Genomic DNA, 18,920 nt, shown 5'->3' on the forward strand with positions numbered 1-18,920 from the left:
TCTTTTATTTTTCCCTCTCTTCTGCTTCTTAGCCTTGTGCTTCATTATCCACCTTCTCAAGGCACTTGATTGTGATATTCGTCCACCCTGGAGGTGATTTTGGGTATCACTAGTTATATAGCAAATGTTCTGTGGCTTTTGGTATGCTTAGAACTAAGGTTTTTTGCACTTCTCTGTGTTATACTGTCCTAGACCGTTTGCATGTTGCATGTATTTGTCTATATGTTTTGACCTCTAGGCTTGTGCTTCATGGGTTCCAACCAATTGTATTCATATTGCTATCTTGACAATCTCGCTGTAACCTGCCTTGTTTTGGAGTACATTTTGTTATTGTCTTCCTGTATTTTGCACAAGACGAAATGTTGTTGCCTATGTACTCTATGTCTTCTTTGTCAATAAAAAATTTTTGAACGTAAATCTTGACCGTAGGGACGTCCCCAAGCAGTGTCAAAACGAGGGGTGGAAACAGCAAAACATAACTTCAACCACAACCAGAGGCACGCCTCAACGGAGGAGTTGCCATCTGAATTGACCACACCAGAACTTGCGGTCAACGCATGCATCAAAAATGCATTTACAACAAAACTAACTTTCTTTAAAAAAAGTAAAAAGGTGTAAATTGCAACCTTTACACAGCTGCCTGTAAAACGGCCAAAGCAAGCATCCGAAGATGTGCTTACATCAACTTTCGTAAAAGTGTGAACGGACAACCAAGTCGCCGCCTTACACACCTGGGAAACAGACGCTTGATGTCAAAAAGTCCAGAAGGTCCCAATTTCCCTGGTGGAATGGGCCGTGACAGGAAAGGGGGGCACCTGCCCCTTCAAGGCGTAAGCCTGGACCATAATCTGTCTGAGCCACCGGGAAATGGTGGTCAACGAGACCGCCAGACCTTTTTTCAGACCGGTCACTGAAACAGAGTGTCTAAATTCCATAAGGGAGCCGTAGCAGGCAGATATACCCTCAGAGCTCGAAAAAACGTCCAGGGAATGTAGGGCAACTTTTTTTGGATGCGTTGGCTTAGGACAAAGGGATGGTAACACAATGTCCTCATTGAGATGGAAAGCCAAAACCACCTTTGGAAGAAAAGAGGGCTGCAGACGTAGCACCGCCTTATCCTTGTGGATAACCAGATAGGGCGACTCGCAAGACAAGGCCGCCAACTCAGAAACCCTCCTGGCAGATGTAATAGCCACTAGAAAGACAACTTTATGGTAAAGAGTCAACAAGGGAATTTCCCTGATGTTCTCAAACGGTGGTTTCTGAAGCACCGATTGCACCAGGTTCAAATCCCACGGAGGTAGGGGTGGTCGAACTGGAGGGACTAAATGCCGAACCCCTTGCACAAAAGGTGTTTACCAATGAGTGAGATGCCAGGGGGCATTGAAAAAAGACAGCCAAGGCTGATATCTGCTTAAGGCAAGTTTCTGATCCACTCCTCACTGTAAAAACAGCAGGATCCTGGAAACGGAATAAGTGCGCGGACGCCACCCCATCTCCTCACACATGGAGATGTAGGCCTTCCACGTACGATGATTAATCTTCCGAGAAGAAGATTTTCATGCCCTCAGCATAGTGGAAATTACAGAGTCCAACAGACCTCGGTCCTTTAGCAGCTGGCTTTCAACAGCCATGCAGTTAAAACCAGCGATGGTAAAGCAGGATGGGGTATCGGACCTTGGGATAGGAGCGTCCGCCACCAGGCATACTAAGTCAGTGTACCAGGGACGCCAAGGCCAATCTGGGGCAATCAGTATTACTGGAATCCCCTCGGCCCCCACTCTGTGGAGCAAACATGGTAAAAGTTTGAGAGAAGGCGTAAATCAGCTGGTACTGCTCCCATGGAGCCACCAACGCGTCTGACATGTCCACCCAGGGGTTTCTTGTCCTGGACACAAACCTCCATACATTTTGATTGAGCCGAGAGGCCAAGAGATACACATCTGGTGTGCCCCACTGCAGGCAAAGCAGCCTGAATACCTCTGGATGCACTCTCCTGGATCCAGCATCTGGTGACTTAGGTAGTCCACCTGCCAGTTTTCTACAACCGGGATATATATGGCTGACAGGGCCGACAGGTGTCGTTCTGCAGACAGGAGGATGTGAGTGACCTCTCGTGCTGTGGCTGAGCTCCTTGTTCCTCCTTGATGGTTGACATATGCCACCGCCGTGGCGTTGTCTGACTGGATCCTGATCGGACACTCCTCTAGCCTTGCTGACCACATTCGAGCACATTGATCGGCAACTGGGATTCCTCCTGCAACCAGAGGCCCTGGGTTGACTGTACCCCCAGTACTCCACCCCAGCCGGTCAGGCTGGCATCTGTTGTGATCACCATCCAATGGAGAGGAAGGAACGATCTCCCGGACTGAAGGGCCGGAGACCTCAGCCACCAGAGAAGAGAATCCCTGACCAACTGGCTCACCCGAATCTGACGATCCAGGGATAACCGAGATTTGTCCCATTTGGACAGTATCTCCTTCTGCAAGACTTGGTATGAAATTGGGCGTACGGTACCGCCTCAAAGGAGACTACCATATGGCCCAGAACTCACATGCAGAAGCGCAGCGACGACTGCCTGCGGCTAATCAACAACTTCACTGTGGCTCAGAGAGTCTGCAGTTTGTCTGAAGGGAGAAAAACTCTCGCTTCCACGGAGTCCAGCAGTAAGCCCAGGTACCCCAGGCACTGAGTCGGCACCAACACCGACTTCTTTAGGTTCAGCACCCAACCAAACTCCTGTAGCGTTTGCATGGTGATCGCCACATCCTCCCTTAATTCTGAGGCGGAAGGTGCTCTCAGAAGGAGGTCATCTAGGTAACCCACGACTGCGATCCCACGTTGCCTTAACAGGGCCAGAATTGGAGCTAATACTTTGGTAGAGACTTGGGGTGCTGACGCCAGGTCAAACGGAAGAGTTACAAATTGTTACTGCTCTTCCCCAACTGCAAATCGCAGAAACCTCTGATGCCTGAGGCATATGGGTATATGCAAGTACGCGTCCTGGATATCCAGAGACGGCAGGAAGTCCCCCTGATGGAGTGCAGCTACTGCGGAGTGAACTGATTCCATCCTAAACTTTTACACTTTTACAAAGCAGTTGAGGGTTTTTAAATCCAGGATTGGACGTCCCCTTTTTGGGGACTACAAACAGATTGGAGTAGAATCCCTGATACCTTTCCAGCTTCAGAACAGGCACTATCACCCTGCGTGTGAGCAGGTCCTTCACTGCCCCTAACAGGGCTTCCCAGCGAGCCGGGAGTAAAGGTATGCTGGAGGGAAAAAAATCAGTTTGGTGGACAAAAAAGAAACTCTATCTTGTAGCCCAGTGAAACCAGTTTGCAGACCCATTGGTCGGACAGCAGTGAGGTCCACTGAGCTGCAAACTCCTGAAGGCGACCCCCCACCCGTGTGTCGGGCGGGGGGAAAACCTTCATGTGGTAGCATTTTTGCTTGCAGGTTTGTTGGGCTTACGAAACCAGGGGCGCGTTTGTCCATCAGCAGACACCCTGTCGGACTGTGAGCGTTTACCTCTCATCCTGGGCGGGTAAAAAAGCAGTTTCTGAGAGGAAAAGGAGGGCCCTTGCCTACGGCGTGGCTCCGTACCCTTCCTGGACTGTGTGAGTAACGTGCTCTTCCCACCTGTAACATTATTAACAATGTCATCCAGCGAAGCTCCAAATAGCCTCTCACCAAGGAAGGGTAAATCTGCCAGAGCTTTTTTAGATGCTTGGCCCGCAGACCAGCATTTCAGCCAGATCAGGCGCCGTAGCACCACTGCTGATACCGATGCTTTAGAGAGCAGGGTGACCGTGTCGAGGGCTGCATCAAAGACATACTTAAGGCAGTGCACAAACTGGTCTGCTAGTTCTATGCAGAATGGGGGAGACTGTTACTTCTCCAATTCATGGTGCAATAACTTCGCCCACTCAGTAAGCGCCTGCGACACTAAGGCCATGACTAGTACAGGTCGTAATGCTGACCCCACTACCGTAAACATGGACCGGGCCACTGCCTCGGCTCTCCTGTCGGTAGGGTCCTTGAATGCAGGAGTCCCTTCTATCAGAATCGTAGTTACTTTGTTCAACCTGGATACTGGGGGGGGGGCAATGACCAGTGGAGCCGTCCATTTTTTAAGGAGGCTCTCCTCAAAGGGGTAACGCACCGCCATGCTTCTTGGGACTGGGGAGACAACAAGGATCTACATTGCGGGCTTCCCCATTCCTTGTAGATGAACTTATCCAAGTAAGTCAAATAAGGAAACACCTTAGGTGTAGGGGTCAGTTTACAGGACCCAAATGGGACCGACACCTCAGCAGAAGATCCTGCTGCATACTGTATTTTCAGGGTATCCCGCCCAGCGGAGATAAGTGCGCCAACTGGCACTTTTTCCTGCACTGACCCGGACATGGAATCATCCTCACTGTCCGAACGGTCACGGTCTGCATCCTCTGACATGTCAGAACAGTGACGCCAGACCCCGCGGGGCCCGAGTCTGAATCAGCGCTTTTCCCGGGGGGTCAGGGGACGTTTTTTACCCCCCTTGCGCCCACACACCGCCTCCACCCTGGCAACAAACGTTTCCAGGACCATCTAGAAAGCGTCCATAGGCACTGCATTGTTTGCAGGTGAGCCGGTTGCAATCACAGGAATGTCTGTGGAAGAAGCACCAGCTTCCAGCTTCTGATGCCATGCTGACCCACTTCGTCTGCCACACTTGGGGACTTAAGACAATGTACACACTCCCACCCTCCTAGCTGCTCACACACTGAGGGGCCCCACTGCAGGACTCACCACCCTGACCAAGTGCTGCGCCGTGTTCTGTGTCTAGTTACAGGTGCCCAGAGAGAAAAACCACACTGTTCTGAGGACTGGTGGCAGAACCGCTCTGAGGCTACAAGAAACTGGACCTCTAGAAAATGGCTGACAGCCATGCTCTGCACAGAGACTAAGGGAAAATGGCGGTGGCCGCCGGAAAATGGCACCAGCACATGCTGAGGAAAAGTTACACAGGCACCACAGACACAGGGAAAAAAAAGCACCACACGGACCTAAACAGCCAGTGCAGCCCCTGCCAAGGTTCAGAGCCCCCCTGGAGGACCCCCGGCCCAAGTACATACACCGCACCTCATGCCCAGTCATGCAGCGTCCCTTGCAGGGAGAGGAGGGAAAACAGGGATAGGGAGAGAAGAAAGGGAGAACGACAAACCCCCTAATCGATCTCCCAGGGAATGCCCAGCTGCTCTATCCTGCCGAGGCAGGGAGAGCTGTACTTACCCATCCGGTCGGACTAGCTGGAGGCATTCCACCACAGACCCATCGCCCAAGCAGTACAGGGTGGCTGCTGGCCACGGCACACTGTGACACAGACAGCAGTAGCCCTGTCATATGTGTATAGCTCACCGGCCGCCCCTGGAGCAGAAGGGGCATGTCGTGGCCGACCCAGCGCATAGCTAGGGCCTGCTCACGCTCGATGGCCAGGCTGGGGAGACAACAAGGATCTACATTATCCAGCCTGTCACCCAGTCGGCTGTTGATAGAAGATCACAGGATCCAAATCTTGTGGAAAAATCCAAAAATCCCCAGGACCTTCTCCTTCACTAGGCAGAAAAAAACTGAGCTGCAGAGGAGATATGCAGTTCTGCTGTTTTTACATGTGTTACATGTTCTGCCTGGTCCTCTCCTGAAGGTGGCGTGATAACCCTACGGTCAAGATTTAAAGGAGCTGTGTCTGTCAATGAATGAAAGAGAAAAATGGTTTTCCATTTTTTTTTTTTTGTTAAAATAAGTATGTGAAAAGTGTGATGTGTATTTGTATTCAGCCCCCCTGAGTCAATACTTTGTAGAACCACCTTTCATTGCAATAATAGCTGCAAGTCTTTTTGGGGATGTCTCTACCAGCTTTGCACATCTAGAGAATTTCATTTTTGCCCATTCTTCTTTGCAAAATAGCTGAAGCTCTGTCATATTGAACATGACAAAATGTGGAAAATTCCAAAGGGTACGAATACTTTTTCAAGGCACTGTATAAGGGAAAAAAAAAACGTACGTGATTGTCTTGTGTGTTCTTATGATCTTCCAGTGAAGAATCCCTGGAATAAGGATGACTGGAACATCCTGATGTATTTCTGTTACTGGGACCAGCTGTAACACAAATAAACAGTCTTATTTAATTAAGGGCTTGTTCATACCATATAGATGCATACCCCCTTACCACTATATTGTAAATATAATATGTAAATATAAAATTGTAAAAAAAAAACAACGGGGAGGAGGTTTACAAGCAGCACTCCAGAAATAAGGTACAGGTGCCATATGAGCCCTTAAATTTCTGAAATCAAGCTGTCATTGGTCAACTCAGATCTCAGACTAAAGGCAGAGAGCCGAACGAAGAAGCTCTGTGCCTTGTGATCACCAATCACAGCAATCACTGATATAAATAGTACTTGTTGTAGTGACTGAACAAAGAGAATATAGGACCCTTCTCTGGATTTAGTGTTTATTACTCACCTGTGATGATCTCCGGAGAAAATTCCTCCTCCTTACATTGTTCATCACTTTTCATGTACGACTCGCCTTTTTCTTCTTTCACTTCAACTTGAATCTGATTTGTGCCCTAAATAACAAAAAACATACCATTGTATGTTTTATTGTATCACTTTTCTAAATCCAACAACTTCCCCTGGTGTTTGTATAGTGTAAATCCACTGCTTAATAAGATCCTTTGTTTCTTTTATCTACCTTATAGCGGTGAGAGATCTTGTCATCATGCCTCCTATATTTCTTGGAATACAGAGGATGGGGACATCTCTCTGGGGGATTTCTGTTACTGGATCCATCTGTAGGAAACACACACACTGACTAAATACATTGTTTCTGTCTTAAAGAGGAAGTAAACCCTGATGGGTTTACTTCCTCTTTGATTCCCTGCAAAGGTAAAGCATAATGGACTACTATGCATTGCATAGTAGTCCATTATGTGTCACTTACCTGACACAGGAGCCAGCGAAGTCACCGTTGTCCCCTTTAGTTCCGAGCGTCCATCTTCTTGGTGGGTCTCCGTGGGTCTCGCTGCTCCGGCGCTGTGATTCGCCGGAGCAGCGATGACGTCACTCCCGCACATGCGCACGAGAGCCGACACTCGCGGCATATCGCCGCGATCTGCGGCTTACCCAGTGCGCCTGCGCGCCGCTGTCTACGGCACAAGCATTGTAGACAGAGGTGGCTGTCTTCAGGTAAATATCTCCTAAACCATATAGGTTTAGGAGATATTTCTTGGACCTACAGGTAAGCCTTAATCTAGGCTTACCTGGAGGTCAAAGTGGTTTGTAAGGGTTTACAACCACTTTAATATCAGAGGATGTGCATATCTAGGTGGATCCCCAATACAAGGAATGAAAATCTCCTCTTACCCGGTAATGTGAAGGGTGATTGATCATTCATTATGATGTCTTTGCTCAGATCCTTCTAAATACAACCACTCCACTTTATTTCTGGGCCAGTTAGTGGAAAATGCTCTGTTGTATAAAGATCAGGCTGCAATAAAAAAAAAAAATAATCAAAGAAACAAACAAACCAACCACTAAATTAAATAATATTATATCCATGCAGATTACAGACAAGGCTCAACTCACAACTTTCTATTGTCAGGAAACAGCTCCAATTACGACTTAAGGGCCAACCCAGCTTGCCGACTGATTGTTCTACAGCAGTGGTTGTCCACTCATCAGCTAAAGGGGGCCTCAAATGTGGTCCCTGACATCACCAAAGGGCCGCGCATAATGTTCAAAATATGTATTGCTTGAGAGGACTGGCAGAGACTGTAGATCTAATAGAGGAAATGGAGGGACAGAGAATGTGGACAGGATATATTTTTGCCTGGGGATATGCTACAGAAGACAATATCAAACTGGGAACATGTTACATGAGACTAGTAGAGATCAAAGTAATTACTCTAATCAATGTTCCCACTGCAGACTACTGTGGTCCAAGGGCCACCCATCATATACCAAAGGCCATCGCATGTTGGCCTCGGGTCCCAGGTTGGGCACCAGAGTTCTAAAGAGACTGTTCTGAATGGGCAAAGTGATAGAAGATCTAACTAGACTACCATCTGTCCATACCCTCCTTCTCTAAGTTTCCCCACCACATTATTCCTCTGAGAGCCAAACCCTGTAAATTCCATCTAATTCTATTAGTTAATTTAACGCTAACCTCTCCACCGACTAACAATGCTGCTGCAAGGGTAGCTACGTTGCTCCTCCACTGATACAGTGAAGGAGTGAATGTAGCTACCCTAAGACAAGAAGTGTGTTACTGGCTGATCACCAGGTGAAAATAAAGGAATAAAAAAAAAAAGAAAACAAATGTAGCTACCACATCCAATGACTGGTAAGCTACAGTATAATACATTTTTGTTTTTGGGTCTAGTTACACTTTAAGTCTATCAAGAAATATATGACCCAACTTGTCAGGGCTAATTCATGGATTGTTGACAGTGAAAACAGGTGGCTTGAAAGCAAAGCAGAAAATGTTATCTAACTCCAGTTAGAGCAAACAACCTTCTGTGTAAAGAATGGTACATTTAACCACTTCCGGACCACTGCACATACATTTATTGCGGCAGGGCGACCCAGGTGAGCAAAATCACATACCTGTTTAGGGGGCGTGACGCTCCTGCTGTTATTGGACACAGCGATGGCCACCGCGACTCATCGATCATTCACTGGAGAGACGAATCAGCGGTGTGCCGTTGTAAACAAAGCACACCACTGATCTGGAGGAAAAATAAGAGATCGTGTTTCAGCTAAGCTGAATAATGATCTCTCTTTTCCTCCAGTATACCATCACCCCCCCCCCCCCCCCACAGTTAGAAACCCCTCCCAGGCACACATTTAATCCCTTAATCGCCCCCTAGTGTTAACCCCTTCCCTGCAGTAATCCGTGGTCACCAAAAAGTGTCACTTAGTCACTTAGGGTCAGATTTGTCCGCCACAATGTTGCAATCTCTGTAAAAATCGCAGATCGCTGCCATTACAAGTAAAAAATAAATAAACAGATAAATGTCCATAAATCGATCCTGTAGTTTGTAGACATGATAACTTTTGTGCAAACCAATCAATATACGCTTATTGGGATTTTTTTAACAGAAATATGTAGCAGAATACATATTGGCCTAAACTGATGCAGACTTTTTTTTTTATTTATTATTTTTTATTTTCTGGGGGATATGTATTATAGCAGAAAGTAAGAAAAAATAAATAGTTTTTTTTTAAATCGTTGCTCTTCTTTTGTTTATAGCGCAAAAAATAAAAAACACAGAGGTGATCAAATACCCCCAAAAGAAATTTCTATTTGTGGGGGGAAAAAAGGACATACATTTTATTTGGGTAGAGCACTGTACGACTGCGCAATTGTCAGTTAAAGCAATGCAGTGTCGTATCGCAAAAAATGGCCTGGTCATTAAGGGGGTAAATCCTTCCAGGGCTGAAGTGGTTAAAGGACATCTAGGAGTAACTAACAAAAACCTTTACCTTAGAAATTGTGCCAGTCATGTAGCTCCAACTGACACCCAACATGTCATTGAGGTATTAAAATGAGGGTAACTTGACTACCTGTAAAGATAAAATACACATGAACAACAGCAATAAAAGATTATTAACATCAACAAAAAACCACTAAGAATTTCTAGAGCTCAATGAATTTGGAAAATATCAATTAAATAAAGAAGATTGTTCATCAGTAGGGCCAGCAGTGAGGTGAAAGCTTCAACAATACATACGTAGGATCATTGGAGATTAATGACAATAGAAAAGATATGAGACCAAAGAAGAAAAAATTTGATAAGTGTAGGTCAGGACCTGAAGCTTAATGGCAACGGAAGAGATGGAAGACCAACGAAGAGTTTAATACATGTAGAACTCAGGACTGAGAGATTAATGACAATTAAAGTGAAAGAATACCAAAGAAGAGATTGATAAATGTAGGTCCCAGTACCTGAAGATTACTGACGGTGGAAGACCAAAGATGTGATTGATAAACGTAGGTTGCAGTACCTGAAGATTAATGATGGTGGAAGACCAAAGATGAGATTGATAAACATAGGTCCCAGTACCTGAAGATTAATGACGGTGGAAGACCAAAGAAGAGATTGATACACGTAGGTCCCAGTACCTGAAGCTTAATGACGATGGAAGACCAAAGAAGAGATTGATAAACTTGGGTCCCAGTACCTGAAGGTTAATGACGATGGAAGACCAAAGAAGAGATTGATGAAGGTAGGTCCCAGTACCTAATGATTAATGACGATGAAAAATCAAAGAAGAGATTGATAAATGTAGGTCCCGGTACCTGAAGATTAATGACGATGGATGACCAAAGAAAATACTGATAAAGGTAGCTCCCAGTAAATAAAGATTAATGACGATGGAAGACCAAAGAAGAGATTGATAAACGTAGGTCCCAGTACCTGAAGATTAAAGAAGATGGAAGACCAAAGAAGAGATTGATAAACGTAGGTCCCAGTACCTGAAGATTAATGGCAATGGAAGACCAAAGATGTGATGGATAAACGTAGGTCCCAGTACCTGAAGATTAATGATGGTGGAAGACCAAAGATGAGATTGATAAACATAGGTCCCAGTACCTGAAGATTAATGACGATGGAAGACCAAAGAAGAGATTGATAAACTTAGGTCCCAGTACCTGAAGATTAATGACAATGGAAGACCAAAGAAGAGATTGATAAACGTAGGTCCCAGTACCTGAAGATTAATGACAATGGAAGACCAAAGAAGAAATTGATAAACGTAGGTCCCAGTACCTGAAGATTAATGACAATGGAAGACCAAAGAAGAGATTGATAAACGTAGGTCCCAGTACCTGAAGATTAATGACGATGGAAGACCAAAGAAGAGATTGATACACATAGGTCCCAGTACCTGAAGGTTAATGACGATGGAAGACCAAAGAAAAGATTCATGAAGGTAGGTCCCAGTACCTAATGATTAATGACGATGAAAAACCAAAGAAGAGATTGATAAATGTAGGTCCCGGTACCTGAAGATTAATGACCATGGAAGACCAAAGAAAATACTGATAAATGTAGCTCCCAGTACCTAAAGATTAATGACGATGGAAGACCAAAGAAGAGATTGATAAACGTAGATCCCAGTACCTGAAGTTTAAAGACGATGGAAGACCAAAGAAGAGATTGATAAACGTAGGTCCCAGTACCTGAATATTAATGGCAATAGAAGACCAAAGAAGAGATTGATAAATGTAGGTCCCAGTACCTGAAGATTAATGACGGTGAAGACCAAAGATGAGATTGATAAACATAGGTCCCAGTACCTGAAGATTAATGAAGATGGAAGACCAAAGAAGAGATTGATAAACATAGGTCCCAGTATCTGAAGATTAATGACGATGGAAGACCAAAGAAGAGATTGATTAACGTAGGACTCAGAAATTTGAAATTGATGACAATAGAAGAGATTTAAAACCAAAGAAGGAAGTTTAATAAGTGTAACGGAAGAGATGGAAGATCAAAGAAGAGATTGATAAAGGTGGGATTTAGGACCTGAAGCTTAATGGCAATGGAAGAGATGGAAGACCAACGAAGAGTTTAATACATGTAGAACTCGGGACTGAGAGATTAATGACAATGAAAGTGATAGAATACTAAAGAAGAAATTGATAAACGTAGGTCCCAGTACCTGAAGATTACTGACGGTGGAAGACCATAGATGTGATTGATAAACGTAGGTCCCAGTACCTGAAGATTAATGATAGTGGAAGACCAAAGATGAGATTGATAAACATAAGTCCCAGTACCTCAAGATTAATGACGGTGGAAAACCAAAGAAGAGATTGATACACGTAGGTCCCAGTACCTGAAGATTAATGACGATGGAAGACCAAAGAAGAGATTGATGAAGGTAGGTCCCAGTACCTAATGATTAATGACGATGAAAAATCAAAGAAGATATTGATAAATGTAGGTCCGGGTACCTGAAGATTAATGACGATGGAAGACCAAAGAAAATACTGATAAATGTAGCTCCCAGTACCTAAAGCTTAATGATGATGGAAGACCAAAGAAGAGATTGATAAACGTAGGTCCCAGTACCTGAAGATTAAAGACGATGGAAGACCAAAGAAGAGATTGATAAACGTAGGTCCCAGTACCTGAAGATTAATGACAGTGGAAGACCAAAGATGTGATTGATAAACGTAGGTCCCAGTACCTGAAGATTAATGACGGTGGAAGACCAAAGAAGAGATTGATAAACGTAGGTCCCAGTACCTGAATGTTAATGACGGTGGAAGACCAAAGAAGAGATTGATGAAGGTAGGTCCCAGTACCTAATGATTAATGACGATGAAAAACCAAAGAAGAGATTGATAAATGTAGGTTCCGGTACCTGAAGATTAATGGCGATGGAAGACCAAAGAAAATACTGATAAATGTAGCTCCCAGTACCTAAAGATTAATAACGATGGAAGACCAAAGAAGAGATTGATAAACGTAGGTCCCAGTACCTGAAGATTAATGACGATGGAAGACCAAAGAAGAGATTGATAAACGTAGGTCCCAGTACCTGAAGATTAATGACGATGGAAGACCAAAGAAGAGATTGATAAACGTAGGACTCAGAAATTTGAAATTGATGACAATAGAAGAGATTTGAAACCAAAGAAGAAAGTTTAATAAGTGTAACGGAAGAGATGGAAGATCAAAGAAGAGATTGATAAAGGTAGGACTCAGGACTTGGAGATTGATGACAATAGAAGAGATAGAAGACCAAAGAAAAGATTGAAAAAGTGAAGTTACAACATAAACAAAGTTATGATTATGGCTCTACAAGAACTCCAAGACATTTCAAAGTGTAGGTCTTGAATAAAGAACTAACACAAACCACAATGACCAAACACAATGCAGTGGAGCATAACCCAAGATATATATTTTTTTAGAATTTTATAAAGAGAGGTATGGTTAGAACTAATGGTGTCCCAAACTAAAATCAAACACCCCTTGCTGGTAAAAAGGGGATAGGATTAGAACCTGTGTTCGATTTTACTGCTGGTTCGTCCTCATCAGAGAGAATTCCCATCATGTTCTGCCCCAGTGATACCCAGAGGGTATTTCTGCAAGCTCGACCCAGTGTAGCCCCCACCTCCAAAGTGCATTCTCCATCCATTTCTATGAATAATCCCCACAGAGCCATGGCACCGTCATTATGGTTTATGTAAGCGATGAAAGCCAATGACAGGTCAACCAACTCGCTGTTCAAATTGTATTTGACATAAAAGAGGTAAATATTCTGGATAAGTCACCTGAAAGTTTCAGATGTACAGATGGACTTGCTTCACTCCACAAACAGGCTATTTGAACTCCTACACATTTAAAATCAAAGCTGGGATGCCAATGTCAGCCAGCCACTGCAGTCATGTTGCATGTCAAGACACTCCCTAACCAGTACTGCTTATATCTATGCAGTCAGAGCTATATCACCTATAGCTATGATCAGCTGTACACATGAGAGGACTTGCAGGAACATTATAATTTTCTGAGGTAACATGATCCCCCTATCCAGTCCACACAGAGTGCTGGGACCCCCTTCTCTCATAATAAGAAGACATTATTACCTCCTCCTCACTGGGTACACACTCTCCATGATAACACCCCCTCCAGGAGGATTCTGTCACTACTCTGCCCTTCTCCTCTGGGCTACAATAAAATGGCCGCCGTTTACAGTTACTCTGCGCGTGCGCGGCGCCATAGCAACCAACTACGCTTGAGCAGCCGTGGAACGCACACGGGACACGTAGAACGCAAAGAGATCCGCAATTGCCTTAATCCCGCCCCGCCCAGGCCGCTGCGCTCAGAGCATGCGCTAGAGGGCAAATGCAAACCGAACACTCTCTCCCTTCAAATGGTGGGGGACATTTTATTTTGTAATTCAAAACGCTATTATTATCTAAATATACGTTACTACTGGCAGCGGCAAAAATATTTTAAATATTAGGATGAAAGATGTTAGTCATTACAAAATGTTTAGTACTGTTATTAGTGCAGATGGCGGCCATTTTGTTGTAGCTCATGACCTGACCTAGTGAGACTCCTCTGGTGGCGGATGTGACTGTGCAAGGATATGTGTGTCCAATTAGGAGGAGATAATAATAATAATAATATTCTTATCATGAGAGAATGGGGTCCCAATACTCTGTGTGGACTGGATGGAGGGGAATCATGTCACCTCCACACATCATCATCTTCCTGCAAGTCCTCTGATGTGTAGAACATGAAATGGGCTGTGCTGGGGCCATTATTGTCAGAAACTCTTAGATATAGAGGGCCTAAAGTGCACTGTGCAGCTCTTGACACAATTAGTGCCCCTTATACACTGATCAGTCATAACAGTGTCACCCCTGATGGGTAAAGTGAATAATATTGATTATCTCATTCCAATGGCATCTGAAAGTGGGTGGGATATATCAGACAACAAGTGAACATGTTGTCCCTGAAGTAGAAAAATGGACAATTGTAAGGATTCCGGTGACTTTGAAAAGGGCTGAGTTGTAATAGATAAACGACTGGGTCAGAGCAACCCCAAAACTGCAGCTCCTGTGGGATGTTCCCAGTTCGGCAGGGGTCAGGCCCGACCAAAAGTGGTCCAAGGAAGAAAATCCGGTAACTCATTGACATGGTCATGGGTAACCAAGGCTTAATTATGCACGTGAGGGTGTGGAGTGAAGGCTGGCCTGTGTAGTCCAATCAAATAGAAGAGTTCCTGTACCTCAAATTGTTGAAAACATTCATCTTAGCCCTGATAGAAAGGTGGCAACTCTCAGTATGCATCACAGTTCATTGTGTAAGGCTGTGTAGCTGCAGACCGGTCAGGGTGCCTATGCTGACCAATGTCCACAGCTCAAAACACCTACAATGGGCAACTGAGCATCAGAACTAGACCAGGGAGCAATGGAAGAAGATGGCCTGGCCTGATAAATTCATTAATGGTTTTAGGAACACAATGAGTTTGAGGTGGTGACTTGAACTTCAAATTCTCCAGATCTCAGTCCAATTGAGTATCTGTGGGATGTGCTGGAAAAATAATTATGATCCATGGAGGCCACATCTCACAATTTACAGGACTTAAAGGATCTGCTACTGATGACTTGGTCTCAGATACCACAGCATACCTTCAGAGGTCTAGTGGAGTTTATGCCTTAACGGGTCATGGTTGGTGATCAGTATGTTATGGCTGATTGGTGTTTGAATGTGTAGCCACAATGACCAGTGAGGGTGTTCATGCTGAACCGTGTCCACAGCCAAAACTGTCTACAATGGGCATGTGAGCATCAGACTTGGATCACAGCGCAATTGAAGAAGGTAACCTGGTCTGATGAATTCAAGAATGGTTTGAGAAACACAAGCTTAAGGTGGTGACTTAACCTTCAAATTCTCCAGACCAATGTAGTGTCTATGGTATGTGCAGGAAAAACAAGTCCCACCTTACAATTTAAGGACCCACCTTACAATTTACAGGACTTAGGCTGGGTTCACACCATTGCCACATGCAGCTCCCAGCAAGTTTGGTGCATCCTGGTTCACTGTTTCAGGTTGAATTTCAGCCTGATATTTTTGGCTGTATTCAGACCTGAAACAGAGCGAAAGACACACAGGTCTCCTGTGCAAATTCACACTGGAGCCGCGTGCCGGAACCAGCCCCATAGCATGCCGGTCAAAATCTCCTGCTATTGCGAATTGGATGAGGGGAATTCACATTCAATTCGCTATGCCTCATCCAATTCGCAATGGTGTGAACCCAGTCTCAATCTGCTTCTGCCAGATTGGTGCCAGATACCATAGTGTACTGTACATTCAGAGGTCTAGTGGAGTTCATGCCTCTATGGGTTGTGATGGGTGGTCATTATTTGATGGCGTTTTTAGGCAATATTTACAATTCCTCTTTTTCAAAACTACTTTTGTGTTCCAAGAGACTGTCTTTACAACAAGGAGACTGTGGACACTATGGAAATTACCTCCAGCAACTGCAGGCATGCCCAAAAGGACAGACAGAGACCATAGGCATTCATAGGAGACTGTTGGAGATGGTGGATAAAGGGCCGTTTTTAAGGCAGGGCAGCTGCCCTGGGCCCCGTCATTGTTGTGGGGCCCAAAGCAGCTGCCTCATACTTGCCAATTATCCCAGTTTAAATTTCCTTGTCTCTTGCTGTGTCCTGATATATCAGTGTGAAGTGCTGCTACTAATGCTGCCCAGCTCTGCCCTATTGTTGTGTACAGATGACTCACCTCCAGTCCCTGTGTTTACATGTAAATAATCAGCATTCATATGTAAATAGCTGCATAGATTTGTAAATAAAGGTGGCATCCACATGTATAGCATGACCCCTGGAGTGAGGGGATGATGTGCTGTAGCCTCTAGCAACGAATCAGTGAGCAGTATTACTGTACAGTAATCTCAACAAGCAGAAATCATGTGTTGTAACCTCTAGCAACTAATCAGTGAGCTGTAATGTGTGCTGTAACCTCTAGCAACCAGTCAGTGAGCAGTAATGATACTGTAACCTCTGGCAACCAATCACAATAGCTGCCTGATCTGATTCAGTAAACTGATTTTGAGTCTAGCTGCTATTTATTGTATGTCTCAGAGCAAGTGGAGAGCAAAACTGCATGGGGGGGGGGGGGGGGGGGCAATAAAAGGTTTGCCCAGGGTCCAATCAATATTAAAGACAGCCCTGGGTGGCTATAAAACATAATATTGTCCTATTGCTCCTATAGCTGTGGTCATATCACTTACCTGTAATGAGGAACAGGCATGGACTGGCCATTGGGACTACAGGGAGTTTCCCGGTGGGCCGATGGCTCAGTGGGCCACTCAGGTGCAGTCCTGGAGCCGCTCCTCTCTGACAGTGAGTGATCACGATTTCACTCCTGTCAGGAGGAGCTGCTTCCGTCATATGCTGGAGAGAGCATTAGGCTTTCTGCTCCCTCCAGCCTGCAGGGGGAGATAGACGGCCGGCAGACTTTCCTTCCTCTCTCCCCTTATCACTTGTTATCACATGACTGGAGCTGCTGATGGGACACTCTGATGTAAGGGGGCTGCAGATGGGACTCTGATGTAAGGGGGCTGCTGATGGGACACTCTGATGTAAGTGGGCCGGTCTGGATGAAGTCCAGGGCCAAATTTCTGTCCCAGTCCAGCCCTGATGAGGAATGTCCCAGATCTGCAAGCCTGCCAAGATCTCTGACATTGACATTGAATGGCATTGGATTGAAACGGACAGGCGGCCCATTTCCATCCGATTGCCCCATAGAGAAGAGTAGGACTAAGCTATGCAGAGCAGACATGGACCTGTCATAGTTACTTAGTAAGTGAGGTTGAAAAAAGACAGAAGTCCATCAAGTCCAACCTATGTGTGTGATTATATGTCAGTATTACATTGTATATCCATGTATGTTGAGACCGTTCATGCGATTATCTAATAGTTTTTTGAAATTATCGATGCTCCCCGCTGAAATCACCACCTGTGGAAGAAAATTCCACATCCTTGCCGACTTACAGTAAAGAACCCTCTACGCAGTTTAAAGTTAAACCTCTTTTCTTCTAATTTTAATAAGTGGCCACAAATCTTGTTAAACTGCCTTCCGCGAAAAAGTTCTATCCCTACTGTGGGGTCACTAGTATGGTAATTGTAAATTGACATCATATCCCCTCTCAAGCGTCTCTTCCCAAGAGAGAATAAGTTCAGTGCTCGCAACCTTTCCTCATAACTAATATCTTCCAGACCCTTTATTAGCTTAGTTGCCCTTCTTTGTAGTCGCTCCATTTACAGTACATCCTTCCTGAGGACTGGTGCCCAGAACTGGACAGCATACTCCAGGTGAGGCCGGACCAGAGTCTTGTAGAGCGGGAGAATTATAATTTTATCTCTGGAGTTGATCCCCTTTTTAATGCATGTCAATATTCTGTTTGCTTTGTTCGCAGCAGTTTGGCATTGCTTGTCATTAATGAGCCTATCATCTACTAGGACCCCCAGGTCCTTTTCCATCCTAGATTCCCCCAGAGGTTCTCCCTCCAGAGTATAGATTGCTTTCATATTTTTTGCCACCAAAATGCATTGTTTTACATTTTTCTACATTAAACGTCATTTGCCATGTAGTTGCCCACCCCATTCATTTGTTCAGATCTTTTTGCAAGGTTTCCACATCCTGAGGACGATTCTTCATGAATCCATGCTGATTACTGCTAATGATACTGTTCAATTACTAAAATCTTGTATATAGTCTCTTATCACCCCCTCCAAGAGCCTGCATACTATTAATGTTAGGCTAACTGGTCTGTAATTCCCAGGGATGTATTTCGGGCCCTTTTTAAATATTGGTGTTACATTGGCTTTTCTCCAATCAGCTGGTGCTATTCCAGTCAGACTGTCAGTAAAAATAAGGAACAATGGTCTGGCAATTACTGGACTGAGTTCCCTACGTACCCTTAGATGCAAGCCATTTGGTCCCGGTCATTTATTAATGTTCAGTTTCCCAAGTCTAATTTAAATTCTGTCCTCTGTTAATCGTGGAGGTGCTTCTTGTGATGTGTCATAAGGACAAACACTGCCATTTTGGTTACTGAAGCCCCCTGATTCCCTCGTGAAGACTGAGAAGAATAAATTATAGTGCACCCCTGCACATAGAGCACCTCTGAACATTGCATTCTGTCTATAGCGCACCCCTGAGCTCTGCACTCTGTATATAGAGCAACCCTGAACTCTGCATTCTATATATAGTGCACCCCTGAACTTTGCATTCTGTATATAGAGCACCTCTGAACTCTGCATTTTGTATATAGTGCACCCCATGAACTCTGCACATGGTATACCCCTGAATTCTGCATACA

At 44.8% G+C, this 18,920-nt stretch overlaps 1 protein-coding gene across 10 annotated transcripts in view; it reads right to left on the reverse strand.

Annotated features, from left to right (window-relative positions):
• LOC143957092 (uncharacterized) overlaps positions 1-13,761 on the reverse strand; it is a 51,079-nt gene extending 37,318 nt beyond the window's left edge. Inside the window, exons 1-9 of one of the 10 annotated variants that reach the window (XM_077467227.1) lie at positions 13,651-13,738; positions 9,997-12,366; positions 9,534-9,614; positions 8,655-8,776; positions 7,635-7,828; positions 7,413-7,536; positions 6,742-6,839; positions 6,511-6,616; positions 6,050-6,144 (exon numbers count right to left, since the gene is read on the reverse strand). In XM_077467227.1, the coding sequence (XP_077323353.1) occupies positions 6,050-6,144; positions 6,511-6,616; positions 6,742-6,839; positions 7,413-7,443 (330 nt within the window). In that variant the 5' untranslated portion in view covers positions 7,444-7,536; positions 7,635-7,828; positions 8,655-8,776; ... (1 more) ...; positions 9,997-12,366; positions 13,651-13,738. Of the gene's footprint in view, positions 1-6,049; positions 6,145-6,510; positions 6,617-6,741; positions 6,840-7,412; positions 7,537-7,634; positions 7,829-8,654; positions 8,777-9,533; positions 9,615-9,996; positions 12,367-13,650 lie in introns of all 10 variants that reach the window. The other 9 variants (XM_077467228.1, XM_077467223.1, XM_077467229.1 and 6 more) reach the window with 9 other exon arrangements.
• Positions 13,762-18,920: the final 5,159 nt, after the last annotated feature.

Source organism: Lithobates pipiens, unplaced genomic scaffold (genome assembly GCF_037356315.1).
Source record: "Lithobates pipiens isolate NorthernLeopardFrog02 unplaced genomic scaffold, aLitPip1_a1.2 Scaffold_51, whole genome shotgun sequence".
Lineage (NCBI taxonomy): Eukaryota > Metazoa > Chordata > Amphibia > Anura > Ranidae > Lithobates > Lithobates pipiens.